Raw genomic sequence first — 17,673 nt, forward strand, 5'->3', positions numbered from 1 at the left:
CTCTTTCTGGTATAGTATATGTAATTTGTGGAATGTCCTATCTTCATTTGACAATAAACTCTGCATTATTGTGCAGGCTGAGCACCCTTTATGTTTGGTTGTTGTCTTCATAATGGGTTTCCCAGAAGGGGCAGTCTCCTATTTTGTCAATACTCTCTTCAGGGATTTTTAATGTTTGGTCATGGTAGTTTTGTTGTATGTCTATTGTAAAAATAGAAGGAAAGTGAAATAATCAAAATACTTTAAAATAAATATGTCATAGGTTTTTAAGAGCGTAGGGTGCCAGGCTATCACACGAGTATAGACATTTCCCCCATGATTGTTACAAGACACAAGCAACATGTCTTACTCTTTTTGTGAATTTAAATCTTGGGAATGTTGACCAAACATTAATTTTGGATGTGTGCTTTTTTTAACGCCTTATTTTCAAAACCTGGCCAGCTGAATTCTCTATCTGGTTTGTTTGAATTGAATATTTGCTCTAGATTTCTTGTTATACTAACTGCAAAGTGAACTGCAGTCAATGAGCCATCAGCCTCCTGCAGAAGACACATAGCAGAATGCTGAAACTCCGCCCCCTCCCAGGTGCACAAATGGCTGTTTACTGGTTTATTAAAAATCTATTCAAATTGAACTTTGAACCAAATTTGGAAGGAGCACTTCATGGGGTCCCCAGATGTACCATTTCCTAACTGCTAAAACACTTGCTCTCAGCTTAGAAAGGTGAAACGAATCTCTGGTAATGTCATATATTGTATTAATGTATTGTTACACACAGAATATTGTTACAGACAGAAAATAAACTAGATCATTCCAACTGCACATGCTAATCAAAATAAACCCCTCGGAATGTATTACCCTCTCCCAGATTTAACGTCATTCACTCATTATGGTCATGGTCTTTGTGAAATCGATTTTAAAACAAAAGAAAGCCTTGTACCCCAAAATTGTCCAAATTATAATGCACAGTGCACCAAAAGTAGGCTTTGTCTTGTTTAATGTCGATTATCACTTTTTTTATATGAATAAAACTTTTAGACAAGTCACTGAAAACAAATCCAGATCCAAATAGCTGAAGGGTTGCAAAGCTACTGTAGAGTCTTCCTTAGGAACTCAGTCAGGAGGTGATGAGGGAAACCAAAATCCATCTGAATCACCACAAAGCCCTGCAGCACACAGATGGAACAGGAAGTACCACGTAAAACATACACAACACACAAAAAGCACTTGGCCAGATGAACAAAAGTCAAGAGAAAACTCACATCCCGGGGAAGTACTTCTGGGTTGAAGATGTCAAATAGGTTTGTTCCCTGTTTGTCCAGCAGCCTGGTTATCTCTATCTCCAGAGCTGGAACAAGACACCATGTAAGCAACACATAAGGTTCTTCCGTTACATCCTGATCGCTTCTGTCAATGCTGTAAAATGCAATGCAGTTGATGCTTCAAATCTGATCTGTAGGAATAATATAAGCAGTTTCCTTGCTTGCAGTACTTAGTACTGACATTCTTATGTCTTTATTTGTTAAAATGCTAAATTGATGGTGACGTCATCGGAGACTTTCTAGGACAGTGATTCTCAACTGGTGAAGGTTTTTCGTTTTTAGTGGGTCGCGGGCCTTTGCATGGGAACATAACCCCCCCGTTGACCGCTAGATTTGGGTCGCGGCTTGTCATTAACGGGTGATGGTGGGTCCCGGAGTCAGACCAGTTTAGAACCACTGTTCTAGGAGGATGCTTTATGGTGGTGCAGTTAATAGGTTGAGGTTCAAGCCAGCTTTCATTTTATTGTCCATATCTCTTTATTCTTACCAGACAGGACCTTGGGGATGCCGATCTTCTCCACAGCTTCTCTTAGAAACTCTACATCCAGCAGCTGGAAAAAGATGCAGAGTCCAATCAAACATCAACGCGGATCCTACTGTGACATGAATGAAAACACTTTAAATGTCAGGGGAAGATGCTCTCTTTTGTGATATTGATTATTTATTGGTACACGAATAGCAATCATATACTACAACGCCTCCTTTCTGGGCGGTGGCAGTTTGTCCCTCTCTAGGCTCTCCTTTTGGTGGGAACGGAGTGGGAGATCTGGACGATTGCTTGGCCCAGCCCTTGTGTAGTGTCCTGTCCAGCCAGGCAGAGGGCAGGGCAGGTAGCCTCACCCTGTAATCTGTGAGCGGCTAGGGGGTAGGATGTGAGAGGCTTGCTAGAGAAGGACTGTCCCGCCCTGCCTCTCAATAGGGAGTCAGCGCATGGGGGGCGCATCCGAAAATCTCAAAGGATAATAAGTATTTTTTTTTTTATTCTGTGCTAGCATACAGTCAACAAAAGATGTGAGGTTGTTACTTGTGCTATGGTAGAATTTATTTGTGCCTTTCTTTGGAAGGATTTGGGAAGCAGGTCGTACTGGTGTTGATGCTGACGGGAAGCATGAAAACCAAAACACATCTTTTCAGGAGAAAATTGTTGAAATAAAGCGACATTTGTTCTCTGCTCTCTTCCGTTCCCATCTAAAATATAGTTATTCTGCAGCTATAATTCATCTGCATTTAAATGACTTTAATGTCAACTTAACGTATTTCCCAAACCAAGAAAAAAAAACTGTCTTACCGATTGATTTTGTCTGGACAGCTCAGCTTCAGATATAAAGATCCTAGAGAGGAAGCAAGGCCAGCAACGAACGAACGAACGCGCGCGCGCGCGGACACACACACACACACATTGATGGTTTATACATTCATTCAGAATTGGTAATGAGGGATACAAGAATGTTTTAACTTTTTAAATCAGTCACAAAACAATCGGATTACTTTATACAGAGATGGGCCAACTGAGTGGAGGCTGAGGAAACGATTTGTAAACTTCTGTTCAAAGTTCTCAACAAGAACTTAACTGCGTCCAAATGTGGAAAAACGACTACAGACTTTTAACATTCGCTTCCAGTGTTCACATGTGAAAATATGACTCAATCCCTTCTGGGTAAGTATGCTGGATTTCATTTCAGATGAACAAAAACTAGTGATTCACATGTTACCCTTGTATCTGGGTCTTACCCGGACGGGATTCCCTGCAGAGAGAGTTTCTTGTCAGCGTAGGAAGCCTTGATGTCAATGGACACATGCTAGACATCCAGAACAAAGAAAAATAATAATCACTGGTCATTTCAACAAAGCTTTGGTCACCAGCTTCCCCATTTGGATCAACAAGCAGAAGCTGCGTGCCAAAATGTACCTGTATGTGCCTAATGCTAAACGCTGTGTCCTTGCTTTGTTTCACTCGCATTAAGTAGTCTTTAACGAGAGGTGTCAATCTGTCTCTAAATTTAAAAGTCGGGCTGTATAATGTCCCTGTCCCAAATGTGATTCCACAAGTTGACTTACTGATTCTGTCTGCATATTATAGATTGAAACACACATATGAAACACAGATGAAGTGTCTTTCACAAAGTATTTTCAATTGTAATAGACAAGATGGCATATTAGAAATCCTCCTAAGCACATCTCACCTTTGGGAGGGTTCCTCACCCACGATGATCAGACTTACAACGTGTTGAGTGTGCTGTTTTAGTGCAGTTTAGTTCAGTTTTGATGGAATGTTTGTCATGCTTTGTTTCAAATGGCTGGTTCTTGTGAGTTTGCTTTCCATTAAGTCAATTACATTGATTTAATAATATCAATTGCATGTTGATTTCCCAGCATGACATAGTCATGTATCTGCAGTTAGTGTATTTGTACGTGTTAAATGCTACATGTTTACATGTATATGACTAAGAGGTGTTTACACAGTGGCGTCATGATGAGCTTTTTCAGCAGAAGGCCCAGGCACAAGATGCCCAGCAAAAGCAGCAAGGCAACATACCGTTTTGAAAAAGAGTATTTGTCCCTGAGTCCCACAGTGAAGCTGCCCGGAGGCCGTTCCCCACACAGCCGTCCCAACGCTGGTGGAGGTGTTTACGTAGGGAACGGATGAGCTCCACACTCTTAGCTGTGGAGAACCTGGTTCCAGCAGACACTAAACACACGAACACAATCCGTCTCATAAATCTCACCTTGCCACGGTGTACTTGTATTTGCAGAGATTAACAAGTTTTCCATATTACCTCTCTAATAAATTCAGGCATTGCACTGGAGAGATTTGTCTTGAAAAGTTCCTGAAATCACATTTATCAGGAAAATACAGCAAAAACGTAACATGAAGCACGTGTGACCAGATGCTCAGGTACAAAGCATAGTTCATGTTGGTAATCTTAGTCGTGCAGTAAGTACCCTGAAAGCCACTTTGATCAATAACACTGCTTTGTATATATTAACTCACAGTCAGTTCTGCTCCTGAGATGTTGAGTTGAAAAAGGCCATCTTGGTGTGCAGCAGTAACCATGGGGTTAAACATCTGGTCTGGGGTTCAACACAAGACACAGCAGTAAGAGACACTACAGAGATCACAAGGATAGAAGACAATGGTGATAACGGAGACACTAACCTACCTAGAGACAATACGTAAGTGCTTAGAGGAGTTAGAGGTCTGTCACAGAATGCAACATCAACTCATCCCACCTTGCTAATTGAATGTCACACTTCTTTTTGCACTGTTACGGAGCATAAATACAGTACGAGACTACGCAGATACTACTGGACTGTGCACTAAAAGTTACTGTGCATAGGATTACTTCATGTATCAGTTTTAAATTTGTATTAACATCACATCTAGAATCAAATAAACCACCAGTGTGACTCACACTTCATTTCCTTTCTAACGTACTTCCAACACTCAGAAGACAATGTAACTGCTGACCTGAGATCCAAAAGTAGAGCATCTTGTCTTCAGTCAGATGACTGGGGTGGAAAACAGAGTCATGGATGACCGCGGCGGTGTTGTTGTACTTGGTCAGCCCCTGTGACATTTATTTAAAAAGTCAAGGACTGAAGAAATACAACAACGAGTGACTGACCAACACCTCCATTGATATGAAGGACTACAAACCAGTCATAATTTGTCTTATTTTGTGTGGGGACTCAACGCTACAAACAGAGACTATTTACCTTGTGGTAGGATTCTATGTAGTTGGCATTGATGACAGGCGCAGCAGTTATGCCAACGTCCACGCCGATGTCTCCATAACTGAGGAACTGATCTGGAAGCACACACTCACAACAACATTAGGAGACATTCCAGAGGAGGAGACTATTCCTACAGATCAGATGAGGCGGTCTTTAACGTTATGGTCACCTGCTTGGTCCTGTATGAAGTCAGCCAGTATGTTTGCCACCTTGTTGATCTCCTTGCAAATCTGCAGTAACAGATCAGTCATTGTTACAGTGGGACATGGTTCCGCTTATCAACGTTTACTCTCACTACGACGTAGGAGTGATCCTTTGATTCGGTTCCTCTCGCCCTCACCTGCCCCTTTATGGCCAGTTTGACGGTAAAGGTGATGAAGTCGGTAAAGAGCTTCCTCAGCCAGTTTGGTCTGACCACAGGGAGCAAACACCAGCAGGGTCAGGTCACGGTTTGGTTTGGATGTTGTTGGGCTGGTGACTACTTACTCTTTGTTACCCTGCAGATGCAGATGGAGCTTGTGGAAATTAAGATAACAGTCCGTTGTGTCCGCCGCTACCTTCCCTTCTCCGCAGTCTGAAGGAAGAGACAAGCGCAAAGATACTGTATCGCCTCCAAAAGTCAGGCGTAGTATTTGGGATTCTAAAGCACGATGGAAAAATCTCCCTCTGAGAATCAATACCATGACAACACATGTAACCAGTTGTTATCCTACTGAATCCATCTCAAATATCCTGCCACTGTTCACCTGCTGCTGTTCTGCCAAAGTTTAACCAGGAGATAAGGACACGCCTCGGGAAGGAGGAGAGCTTGTGTTTCCAACAAAGACCAAGTTCTACAAAGAATAAGGAATACTTACAAAGTTTGGGCTTGATTCCAAGGTCAATCTGGGATTCAATTTCAAAGTCAATTGAATGTGCAACGTTGACACTATATGAAAAAAAAAAAATACGAATGGGAAATACGTACAAATAATTTGATCAAAAAAATGTTCCTGCTGCAAACGCAGTGTAGCCATTATGGCGTCATGTGATGCATGTTATCTGTGGGAAACACACACATGAGCAATGAAAGAGAGGAAATGTTGTCCCTTTTTGTAAACTACAAAAAAAATTAATAGTGCGTTCTCTTTGAAACATCCTTTGATTGTAATGATTTACCCTGCTTTTAATAAGTAGAATGCATTATTCAAACAAAGCAATGTGTAGTAATTGTACAAGCTGACAAGTCTACCTGGATTACCTGGACCTGACCACTTCACGGGAGAATTTGCACCTTTTCTTCTTCAGCGACACCATGTGGAGGAATTATTGACTTTGACATTTGATCACTATCATATTCACACAGTAACTCATACTTCTGTAATCAGGAGTGAAGTGGTCTCTTACGTAGCCATCGTCATCGAGGGGAAACAGCTTCTTAACCACTGCAAACTGTGCATGGACCTTTATCTGCAGTTCGGTTTCAGAAGAACTCTCTGACTGTGGGAGACATCTGCTGGACATCAAGCTAGACTTCTGCTTTCAACCACTACTTGTCGTTTCTAATTAAAAGTGTTTTTTTGACGTTTTGTGGAATGTCAGCAATAATTGATATGTGGAAACCCTTAATAGTTAGTTTTTAAGTTCTCCTTAAAAGGCTGGTGGTGAAAGTGGGTTAATTGATATGACTTTACTTTATCTCTTTGATGATCTCCTCACAAGTTTGTTTTAAAAATTAATCAAGATCAAAATGTAAAGGCCTTAACATTTGTGTTAAATGTTTTTTTTATTGGGGATATGTTGCTGCTGCTCAGGGCAGACACACAGGGCATCGATCTCTCTGTAGAGCCTCAAGATCTTCAATCACACGTCATTGTTAATGACTGACAATTATCTCTCCCAATTAAAATAATGATGTAATCAGCCTGATCAATCACCACCTACTGGGTTTTTTATTGAGCCAGCTCACAGGGACTTGATGACCCTCGGACCTGCAGTGTTTCTTGCTCCCCCTCCTGCGCTAATCAGTGTGCACACATGACAGTTTCCGCCGATCTTTGCTCAGCCACAACCGGAGATCTACTTTAGTGCTTTGTGAAGGTCTACAGGAGGGTCCTTTCTCCGCTGGCTTGTACCCTCCATGTACCCTCTTCATTGTCTCTCTCTCTCTTTAAAACTGTTCTCTCTCCTGCTATCACAGGACATTTCAGTAAGAAAACAGTCTCCATCATGTCGAGGGTCCTGCTCCTCACCCCATCCTGGGGCCTTCAGCACCTCAGCAGCAGTGTCGTGGTGGGCACATAGCTGATCCAACCTTTAACATCGTCACCATGTAGCCTTTAAGATTCTTCACTATGTCATCGTGCAGGTCTAACGGCTTATTGTTGCACTCTTTCTTAAGTCTGTCCTGATCAAACGATTCCGTTATTGAACCAATCCATTGATTCCTTGGGGGTGCCACATTTGCTTTGACCAGACCTAAAATGGCACCAAATAGTTTTAATATTTACCCAACAATGACATCATGCCACAGTACTTGTTTTGCTGTCAGTTGGTACACACTAACTCAGACTCACAGCCGGCTGCCGTATCCATACTGGAGGTTCCCTCTGAAGACTGCAGACACGTTGCTGATGTCCAGCGCGATGCCCTCCCCAGGAAGCAGCTCAACGGCACTCTGACCGATTGACAAGTTGTGAATCTCCAAACTGGTCAATGGATACAAATGACATGATTTTAAAGCCATTGTGCGTGCCTCTCTTTGTGCACGTCTTTGTGTGTCCACTTACTTGTCCAGGCCGTACGTGACTTTGCCGATGAAGAGCAGAGACTTCTCTCCTTTCACACCTGGATATCTGGCATGTTGGAACGCGGCCTCGATCACTTTAGTAGTTTTCTCATTCACTGCCAGAAGCACACAACCACAACACGGTGGGCCACTGGTACACGGCAGAAAAACACACCACGCGGGAACTGGGAACTCTGAGGCAAGGTCACATGGCAGGAAGGAGCCAAAGGCAGGAAACAAGGCTGCCAACTACAAATACACTTTAAGTGACCTAAAACCATCGAACCATGTGTACGTTAAAACACGCTCTGCATGGGTTTGATGACTTAGAGCTCTATGCTAACTCTTAGATGAGAGACTTTGGAATAAAGCCTCTATGATCGCAGGGAAATGTGCTTTTGACCTTCCAAATGACCTGTACGGGCATCAACACTTCCTGGAATCTTCTGCCACAGCACTTTTAACAAACAGATGATTACATTGACTAAACACATGACCTAGGCACTAATCCCACTCACACACAACGGCTGCAGGGTAGGTGAGGCGACATACGGCTCCAGTCAGTCTGTAGGCGGACGCGGGGTCCTGCAGGCAGGCGTTGGACGCCCCGAGCACAGAAAGCAGCAGCAGCAGGATCCGCCGTGGTGAGAAGACATCATGAGGCATTGTGCAACTCAATATTTGACCTCTGTGACACCTTTTCTGAGTAGTTTCTTATCCAACGTCGCCTCAGTTCCGGAGTCTGTAGAAATGTTGGATTTGGTCCCTCGTAGATTCCTGACAGTGCCGCACACCAAGCTCCTTCTCCCTTCAGTGTCCCTCACTCCTCTGGTGGAAACCCAGTCCTTTGTCCAATCAGGGACGAGGGACAACTTGTAATTTACACTTGATGGCAAACACTGGCCTTCCAAACAGGCTCCCCTTAAAGCAAACTGGTCAAAGTGCAACCGGCGTTACAAAAAACAAAAGCAAAGGTTGTGGGTCTGGGCCGGGTCAGGGAGCCCGGCGTGGAGCGACGGCCACTGAATGAGACCCAGCGTGGTTACACTCTGTACACCAGAACCACAAGAAACACTAATCAACCGCTGCAGGGGGGAACATTTATTGCATCAATTGTTGAATCTCCCTCAACACACACTTAGTAGGAGCAGTTATCCCACAAAGGGAAATCCCACTGTACATGAACTGTGCGGACCTCCCACTGGGGAAAAAGGTGTGCTACACCCGTCTTACAGTGGTGGTGCTGACAGAAGAAACCCGTGGATGAAAAAACACGCACAGATTGCAATCGGTTAATATAACAAAGCACTTGAGGCATATAAGAGCATAAAAGCATTGTCGAATGACTCATCTGTGACAGTGGAGGCCTCTTCGTTTAAATGAGGTAAAAACACTTTGAAAAGGTGGAATGATGTCACAACAACACATTTAGTTTAAAATGAAGGCAATCCTTGGGTGATTATAGAAATATAGAAAACTCACAGAAACTGAGAGGTCAACTTGTCCCCATCCCATAAATATATCTTCTGACATAAAAAAACGTTTGTACTAAAGCATTTTTACAGCACTCATTTTTATATTAACCTGTTTTGTTTAACCCAAAACAAACATAAAGAAACTATTTATATTAGACATCTTGTGCAGAAGAACATAATATCTTAACTTCTCTAAGTGTAAAGGAGCTCGTAGTCCAACTGTTCCAATAAGCATCATCCAACACACATTTTGGGTTTGCTGGATTTTGTTCTTTTTATGTGTGAACTTCTTAAGTTCCAGTCACTGTCAGTTGGTGCTAGCATTGAGGCCGTTAAGGTGCTTCGTGAAGCAAATCAATCGCTAAATATGGTGAATCTCATCTACACTAATAAGTACATTTGGCAACAAATGGCAACATGGACCAAATAAGTTCATGCAACTTGCATAGGTATTGTGAAATATTCAGAGATTAAAAAAATGAGCACAGCTTTGACACGACATTCAAATTCCAAAAGGGACATTTGGAAACAAAACATCCATAGAGAAGCTGTGAGAGCGGCCTCGTCGTAGTCCGTTTGCTTTGAGGCTCTCTGTGCTCCCACAACATGAGACCTGGGCAGTATTTCCTCGTGGTGGATGGAGTCATGATTATAACCCACTATATTTATAACCCACAAACGCTCTTTATCAAGGTAAAACACCACGACACAACAGTGTGTGATACAATTTGTAACACTAAATGTACATTTATAAAATGACCCCGCCGAACTGCATGCTGGGTCCAGCTCGCCCGCTATCACATGAAACTCAGTCGCTACATAAAAACATGGTCAAAGAGCGATGCAGGACCACCAGACACAGACACAGTGCCCAAGAGGAGCCGTGTCTGTGCGGAGGGTTTTGGTTTTGAAAAATCCCGATAGAAAAACAATTATTCCAAAGCTGTTGAGCCGCTGGTGGCAACACTCACAGCCACTACAGCTAACACGCTAACACGCTAACATCGGTGGACAGCTGTTCTGTGCCAATGAATGAATGTGTTTACTCCAAAACAAACCGATTTTTCCTGAATACCCCTTCAATGGAACATGTATCCAAAATGCTTATAATTCAGAGACTATAAATATGCCTATGTGCATATACACATCCTCACAGTAGCTCAAAGCTTGTCCTGGCATCACCCTTAGCGGCCTCCTCCTGTTGTTGTTCAGTGGAGGAGGGAAGCTCACAGGAGCAGCAAAGAGCATTTAGGAGGGGTAAAAGCCCAAATCATCACACAGATGTTTGGTCAGATGGCGTCCCATAGAAAAATTGTCCTTGGTCTGTTGAAAAGTCAAGGGGCCAGCAGTGCTAGGAGCTCCTTGAACTACTGTAGATGGGATCAGTTGGGAACCTGAGGGAGCTCTGGTAGGAGGGAGGAGAAAAAGGTTTTGAGGAAAACCCACAATGTCCACATGACTGACACCCTGTGAGGAGGCACTAGGACTGCGCTCATTGGCCCTTCTCCGTCTGACCCGTCCACTGCGGCAGCCGCCTCCGCCTCTCGGTCACCATCCTCGTCCACCTGAGGCACAGGAAGCAAAGTCATCAGAAAGAGGAGATGTCTTTCCTGCTTAGGTACTTCATTCTCAGCCACATTTCTGCCTGAAGTAAATAAAATACATGAAGTGGCATACACATGGAGACAGAGTACCATGATCCATGTGATGATATGAAGAGACTGGGATTAGAGATAGGACTGGCATTAGGGTGTGTGTGTGTGTGTGTGCACATGTTTGAATGTGCAGTTGGCAGTAAATGATCTGTCTTTAGTGACCTAAGACGTAATGCACAATTCTTAAAGGCGTTGTGTCTCTAATGGCAAAGGCGCCGGAAGGGGAGAATACTAATGACTGTAAAAATGGAATGTATTTCTTGATGGGTTTTGCTTGTTTCTTGGCTAGAATTAAGGTTCCTCCCTTTTTAATTGGCAACACTAAAACTGCCGTTAAATGAAGGTGGAATCTTACTGGATTTGGATTCCCGTTGTCATTCGCTTGGTTGTGCTGGACCCCAGGGGGCTGCAGGGGGTTGGGTCCTTGGACCGCTGCTCGCCCTCTGAAGGGAAACCAACCCACCGTGTGTCTGTGGAGGACATAACAAAGAGGAAGTGAGGAGAGATGTTTCTATCAATGCATTTGTGCAATGTCAACGACTAAATTAGGAACTGAAGTAAATCAAAAATTCATAGTGATGCAGGGCTCATGCATTGTTGTAGCACAACCCAAAACCAGTGTTTCCCCTACGGCTATATTAAGGGGCGCGTCCAGCTCTATGATAACACAACATATGGAGATGTGACATTGTCTGTTCGTAGATCAGTTCGAGTAGCCGAGGGTCATCCTGCTGTGCTCGTGTTAACTTCAAACATCTCCCACAATGTGCAGAGCGGACGTCAGATGGACGGTTCATCACTTCTCTCCCCATCTGTGTGGTGGGAGGAACTCTTGTGGTAATAACTTATACCAAACATAAAAAAGAAATACCCCATTTATAAACAGACAAATACAGATCCATACTTTCAAAAACATTATTCACATATAAAAACTTAGTTATTAAAATAAATTCCATATCTGGCAATAAATCTATACAACGCTTTCCAATTTCCTCATGGCATAGACGTTATGACTGGTGTCGCTCTTTGGGAGGCAGTCACCACTCATCGAAGGGATCGTAGCTACTTGCCTTGTGTATTGAGATTATAACTTTATTGATCAATCAATAACCCACAAACGCTCAAGGGTAACACCACTACACAGCAGTGTGTGATACAAGTGTAAAATGCTGTTACTTTAAGAAGTCAATGACATTATCTACCTAGAGGTGGGCCGAGAGCTGCTTCAATGATTCACATGGGGAATTGAGTGGCACTGTTGCCTTTGAGAGACAGAGGCTGTTAGCACTGCAGCCATGTTCCACCTTAGTCAGTATTACTATGACGACAGACCGTCTGCGCGGTTTCACACACAGGCGCGACGTGTTCTGGCTCATCTGATAAGGTTTCTAATCTCGTGGTGCCATAGCTGATTATCTATGAGGTTGACTATCGGCACTGTGACGGAGAAGAAATCAATGGAGTGAACTCACAGGTACATGAGGAGGAGGGTGCTCGTCACCAGCAGGAAGCGGCTCAGGCTGGAGTTGAAGTAGACGATGATCAGCAGGACGCTGAATCTTGTGGCAGAGTACAACCAGTCCAGCCAATCGCGCTCCACGTCCTCATCCTCGTCCATCACAGGCCCGCCCTGCGCGTTCATCCGCAGGTTCTGGTTGGCCTCCCCAGGGTTGATGAAGGCGCCTTCCTGCACCAGGTTCTGATTTGCTGGCAAGTTGTTCATGGGGTTCTGATTGGCTAAGGGGTCTGGAACAGGTGCTTGGTGGGCGGGGACCGGCGGATACTGGCCAAGGGTTGCGGCCGGTGCAGGGGCGGCTGCCACCATCGCCGCATGGCTGTCAAACATCAAACAAACCCGCGTCAGACCGCGGTGAGGAAAGACCTCACTGAGAAGAAGAAGGCGCAGCAGGACTGGTGGAAACTCACTACTGCATGTAATACTGCTGGGCGTAGACCTGCTGAAGCCACAGCAGCTGCTGAGGGCTATACAGAGAGTAGGTGGGGAAGGCTGGTTGGACCATCTGCGGTGTTCCAGGCCTGAACACAACAACGTACAGAACAATAAAGAACATATTTTAATTGATAATAAATCTTCTCCACTAATGTGGCCATGCTAAATGAAACACTCACTTTTGAGCAGCAGTCATGGATGAATATGTTTACCAACAGCTGAAAGTTTGTACATTTGCCAACTTATCTAATTTGTGAGAAGGGATTGAATATTTAAGTGTAACCCGTTACTTACTTAATTTTTTTTTTTACATAAGTGCAACCAATTTAAAGTTAAATGAATCAATGCGGTGCACGTTGAATAATTATAATTATTTATCCATAATGAAAATGAAGAAAGCGTATGGTTGGAGCTGGCCTAAGCCAACCTACGATTGGCTGCTTTGTGATTGAGGGCCCGGACTAGGGTAGGGTTAAACATGATTGGTTCCCTGTCTTTGCAAGATCAGTGAAAATGTGATTGGAAATAAGAAAACAGCCTGGTTTTAAGTTCAATAACAGTGCACATTACCGAAAGGAAAAAAACTCACCTGAGACGGCGATTTGACATTGATAATATGGGTAGATGTAAGATGTGAGTTTAAGCCATTTTGACCTGTGTTTGCATCTTATTTCCTTCAAAGATCCCAGACACATTTGAATCGTTCAAATTGAATGACTGCTTAGCTCATAGAGCCATATACAGCTGAATATATTCAATCAGGACTTACATTGCAGCAGCAGGTCCCGGGGGAGGCTCTGGGACATTTGTGCGAGATGAAGCAGCAGCTGGAGATGAAGAGGTCGGCCTCCTCTGCCTCAGCTCTGGAGTTGCGGGAGTCTGGACTGTGGAGGGAGGAGTGCTGGTATCGGCTGAAGCACAGGCTGCCTGTGGCCTCAGAGCGCAGGGACGTGGCTCTCTGGTCTGTGAGGAGAAGACCAGTTTGTTGATACAAGTATCTGTCACTCAGCACTACAACAAACACTGAGAACTTTTTAGAGCTGCGTAACTGTGTAACATGTATGTTTGAATTGAATCCACGAAAGTGAAACATTACTGGAGCAAGTATTCATGACAACAGTTAAATGGCTGCCGTTGTTCTGGATGGATCTAATAGTGAAAGGTAGCTATGCCGTTTATATTATGCAGTGTGCAAAAAAAGACATGTCTGACACGTGGCGCTCCCACCAGCGGACTACCCACATCCCCTGGTTTTGGCGTACAGTGCTGCCTCCCAAAGTCGCTGCCGCTTGGGAAATATGTCAATAGCGACTAGCGCTTGTATTTGGGAGAGAATTTTTCAAAAGAAAATTGCAGATATATATATATAAAAATGGAAGCAGATTGCCTCCCTTCCAGACTTTGTCCCTGGGGTTAAATACTTTTACTAATTTAGTGGATACATTTATTTCACTTCTGTAGTCGCACTTTATTTATCTTCAGATAACGTGCATGTTAACTCGTGGAGTAAGGGTGTGCGGTGTGCACCATATGCCAGGCGTCATGTTTGAGAGTCTTTATCGCTCTACCAGCGGTGCCTGCAGGGCTCAATTAATATCAGTAGGGAGGGAGGATTAATAACGGATCCTGATAGAGGTTTAACATATCGAGTATAATTAGAGACATAACTGATGCGGCTGCTTTTTTTATAAATAATTTTTAAAACAAATATTTAGGGAGGAAAAATAACCAAAAGTGAGTTAAAAAAAAAAAGAAGTGAACTGATACGGACATAGTATTGATAAAATCCTAACAAAAGCCTATTACTAAGTGTTATTGTTAACATATCATGTTTATTTCTATAATAGTCAGTTGATGATTTTTGTTTCTGTTAATTTCTGGATATAATCATTGTCCTGAGGCGCTTCCTTTCTAGTTTGGGTTGTTGTGTTTGTTCTTCTACTTATGACCCAAGTTATAATAAGTTTGAGTTAATGAGTTTTGTTGGCTTTACCTCTAACCTCTGATCCTGTCCGTGCTGGAATTGAACACCGTGGCCTTGAGGTGACAGCTCTAGTTGTGTTTAGTGTAGACCTTTTATTGGCCAAGAACTCGCTTGCCTACTTTATTTCTGTAAATAAAACCCTCTTCTGGATAATTCCCCTGTGACTTCACACGCCCGCCAGCTCAGGGCGGAGGGCAGGCAGGTTAATACGCATGTGTAAACATCCTCTCTTACCTTCGGTCTAGCGCCCAGAGGCTCTTGCGGTAGACTCCTAAAAGCGCACACCAGGTGCAGTGTGGGAACACAGTCGGTCTGAGACAGAGGAGAGAAATGGCGGATTAGAAAAGCTACATGATGAAACATTGATACAGGATCAACAGAAGCAACACCACACCGACACCAACAACTCCCCACGGCTCATATTGGGCTGAACAAGTGAGAAGCATCATGTATCCTATGCAATTGAAAATACCAAACACATTGAATAATATAATGCACAATAAAACATTAAGCATTAACTAAGCATTCCAATTAGCTCCAGCTATTTCGCAACATAGAAACCATTCCCTTTTCCTGTGCCGATGGTTCAGTGTTTCCCATCGTTTACATAGACTCTGGCAGCCTGACAACTATTATGATTGTTTTTGTACTCCGCAACAGTTTCATTATGAACCGCAACCTAGTGTTGTACTACATGTGGCTGCTGAGAAGTAGGGCGCATCTCGGCTACTCTGTTTGCACAGCCAGCAAGCTGAATGTTTGTGGAACCAGTCGGTCCTCTATGATCTGTGTCTTTGTGAGTTGAAAAGCAGAGTAGAGTAACTGGCCCGACATTGGAATTACTAATCGGCTAGGTAACTAGTAACTTCTACTTTCAAATCAATGCAGTGAAGATAAAAAGTACAACCATTACAACCATTCCCTCTCAACATTTTCTTCAGATAAACAGAGATCCTGAAGTGAAGTACAAATTGTACGATTGCATCAGAGCTCGCGGTGAAAGGAAGGACAGTGAAGAAACACTGTTTATGATTAAAAACCATGAGAGGACCGGTGGATTCAACTTCCATGAGCAGTTTTCAACAATATGGGCTTTATATAGTATGTATTAAACATCACTGACAAGATGGTCTAAAAAAAAAAACTCATGTCAATGTTATTTACATGATATACACACATATACAGTATATGTTAACACACACACAGACAGTGACTTGTACCTGTCTGAAGAGATCTTTAATGTGCAGATGATCGGGCAGCAGTTTCCCAGCATAGATCAGTCTCTGGTCACTCACAGCCTAGAGAGAACAAAGAAGGTTTCAGTTAGTCAGTTTAAAGAGAGACTAACGGATGGCATCTTTGTAGTGTCTGGATTGGGACGAGCTTTCTTCAGATGTAGAAACATTTTGTGGAAAGTGCCGGAGATCTGTTATAATCTCTAGGTTTGATATGCATTTGGCAGATGGATGAATCTGTAACAAATACTTCCCACTGTTCATTAACCCCACACAACCTTACGGCTGCTTCCCCCGAGACATGACGGACTCGATGTGACATCACATGTCTCAGGGCACGGTGGGACACGGTGGGACACGGTGTCCTCCAGGCAGGCAGGGCACCTGGCAGCCACAGGCTGACGATCTTTATCTCCTTTTAGACACACACTGTGCATCACATAGTAAGACTCGCATGCTAAATAAATATGTTATTATGGATTACTATGTACTCCTCAATAAACATAAATACATGCGTCATAAATGATAACATACACGCTCACGTCAATCACTGAGACCCACTAGAACTCGTCCAGAAGTTGCAAAGCTAGCCGTTAGCCATTAGCATGCCGACACAGCAGGCTCGTGTCATAACATTCCGGAGGCTCGCGCTGTTTGTCGCGGGCTAACTAGTTCCACTAACACTCACGATAACTCACCGGTTGTGTTGAATAAACACTTGACAGATGTCTTTTTAAGTCATGTATAGTCCAGTTGAGATCAACGCCTTCGACGCTTTGATCCTCGAGTGCCTGATTAGGCGTTTTGATAAGAAGAGCTATGGTCTTTTGTTGAGAATCTCCCAAATCCATTTTTCCTGTTTCACTGACGTTAGCTGTAGTCTCGCGCTTTGGATCTCAACGCCGCAAACAATTGTCATAAATACACATACATATATAAATCTTTATATACGGTGTTCTCGAAACAATTAGTAGAACGAATCAGATTAAAACGACGCGAACTGTCTTGTCAACAGAAACTCAAGAGAATCTAGACACGTCCCCCTGTGTGTGGGCTGTACACGGGGCTTTGAGAGAAGGAGGTTTGTTTCCAAACACACGGTGGCCGCTCCTGATTGGTTACTGTCCGCTGGTGTTCCGACGTGCACGCGTCGTAGTCGCTGCGTCCCGGGAAGGGGGCGCGGCACATTCCAGCCCCGCCCACATTTAGTGGGTATACAGTGCTGCGTTTTGAACAAGTGGGAATTTTGACAGCTGCTCAAATATATTTAACCTTCTCCATTTCGTATTTTTAGTTAAAAAATTGAAATTGTATAAAACCATCAACCAACCATCGATTGCGACTGACCGGTCGATTGCAATCAACCTATTTCTCCATTTCGTATTTTTAGTTAAAAAATTGAAATTGTATAAAACCATCAACCAACCATCGATTGCGACTGACCGGTCGATTGCAATCAACCTATTGGGCATCCCTGACTTGAGCACATTAAACTGCACTTTTGCAGCTTGTTTTTGCACTTTTAAGTTAGATGCTGGAACTGCATCTA

At 43.4% G+C, this 17,673-nt stretch overlaps 2 protein-coding genes across 2 annotated transcripts; both read right to left on the bottom strand.

Annotated features, from left to right (window-relative positions):
* Positions 1 to 735: 735 nt before the first annotated feature.
* cetp (cholesteryl ester transfer protein, plasma) lies at positions 736 to 8,692 on the bottom strand. Its single transcript, XM_037450602.2, has 17 exons — positions 8,343 to 8,692; positions 7,826 to 7,940; positions 7,613 to 7,744; positions 5,915 to 5,985; positions 5,544 to 5,631; positions 5,398 to 5,467; positions 5,227 to 5,287; positions 5,040 to 5,131; positions 4,792 to 4,891; positions 4,315 to 4,394; positions 4,100 to 4,150; positions 3,859 to 4,011; positions 3,054 to 3,121; positions 2,611 to 2,653; positions 1,810 to 1,873; positions 1,263 to 1,348; positions 736 to 1,166 (listed from the first exon to the last, which is right to left on the bottom strand). Exons 1-17 carry the CDS (start codon positions 8,488 to 8,490, stop codon positions 1,089 to 1,091), a joined length of 1,500 nt encoding a protein of 499 aa, XP_037306499.2. The 5' UTR covers positions 8,491 to 8,692; the 3' UTR covers positions 736 to 1,088.
* Positions 8,693 to 8,885: 193 nt separating this feature from the next.
* Positions 8,886 to 17,198, bottom strand: herpud1 (homocysteine-inducible, endoplasmic reticulum stress-inducible, ubiquitin-like domain member 1). The gene is made up of 8 exons (XM_037450603.2): positions 16,823 to 17,198; positions 16,110 to 16,187; positions 15,124 to 15,201; positions 13,675 to 13,868; positions 12,881 to 12,991; positions 12,427 to 12,789; positions 11,310 to 11,424; positions 8,886 to 10,864 (listed from the first exon to the last, which is right to left on the bottom strand). Exons 1-8 carry the CDS (start codon positions 16,973 to 16,975, stop codon positions 10,682 to 10,684), a joined length of 1,275 nt encoding a protein of 424 aa, XP_037306500.2. The 5' UTR covers positions 16,976 to 17,198; the 3' UTR covers positions 8,886 to 10,681.
* Positions 17,199 to 17,673: the final 475 nt, after the last annotated feature.

Source organism: Pungitius pungitius, chromosome 6 (assembly GCF_949316345.1).
Source record: "Pungitius pungitius chromosome 6, fPunPun2.1, whole genome shotgun sequence".
NCBI lineage: Eukaryota > Metazoa > Chordata > Actinopteri > Perciformes > Gasterosteidae > Pungitius > Pungitius pungitius.

Bases quoted from the DNA above. Each gene is read 5' to 3' on its own strand.
- herpud1 (XM_037450603.2), bottom strand. From the start codon at position 16,975: ATGGATTTGGGAGATTCTCAACAAAAGACCATAGCTCTTCTTATCAAA. The intron at 12,790-12,880 runs GTGAGTTTCCAC...GATGTTTGACAG, and splicing joins CAGCAGTATTACATGCAGTA to CCATGCGGCGATGGTGGCAG. The intron at 11,425-12,426 runs GTGAGTTCACTC...TGTCCTCCACAG, and splicing joins ACCCTCCTCCTCATGTACCT to ACACACGGTGGGTTGGTTTC.
- cetp (XM_037450602.2), bottom strand. From the start codon at position 8,490: ATGCCTCATGATGTCTTCTCACCACGGCGGATCCTGCTGCTGCTGCTT. The intron at 5,632-5,914 runs GTAAGTATTCCT...CTCTTCCTTCAG, and splicing joins TGGAATCAAGCCCAAACTTT to ACTGCGGAGAAGGGAAGGTA. The intron at 1,167-1,262 runs GTGAGTTTTCTC...TGTGTGCTGCAG, and splicing joins CAGAAGTACTTCCCCGGGAT to GGCTTTGTGGTGATTCAGAT.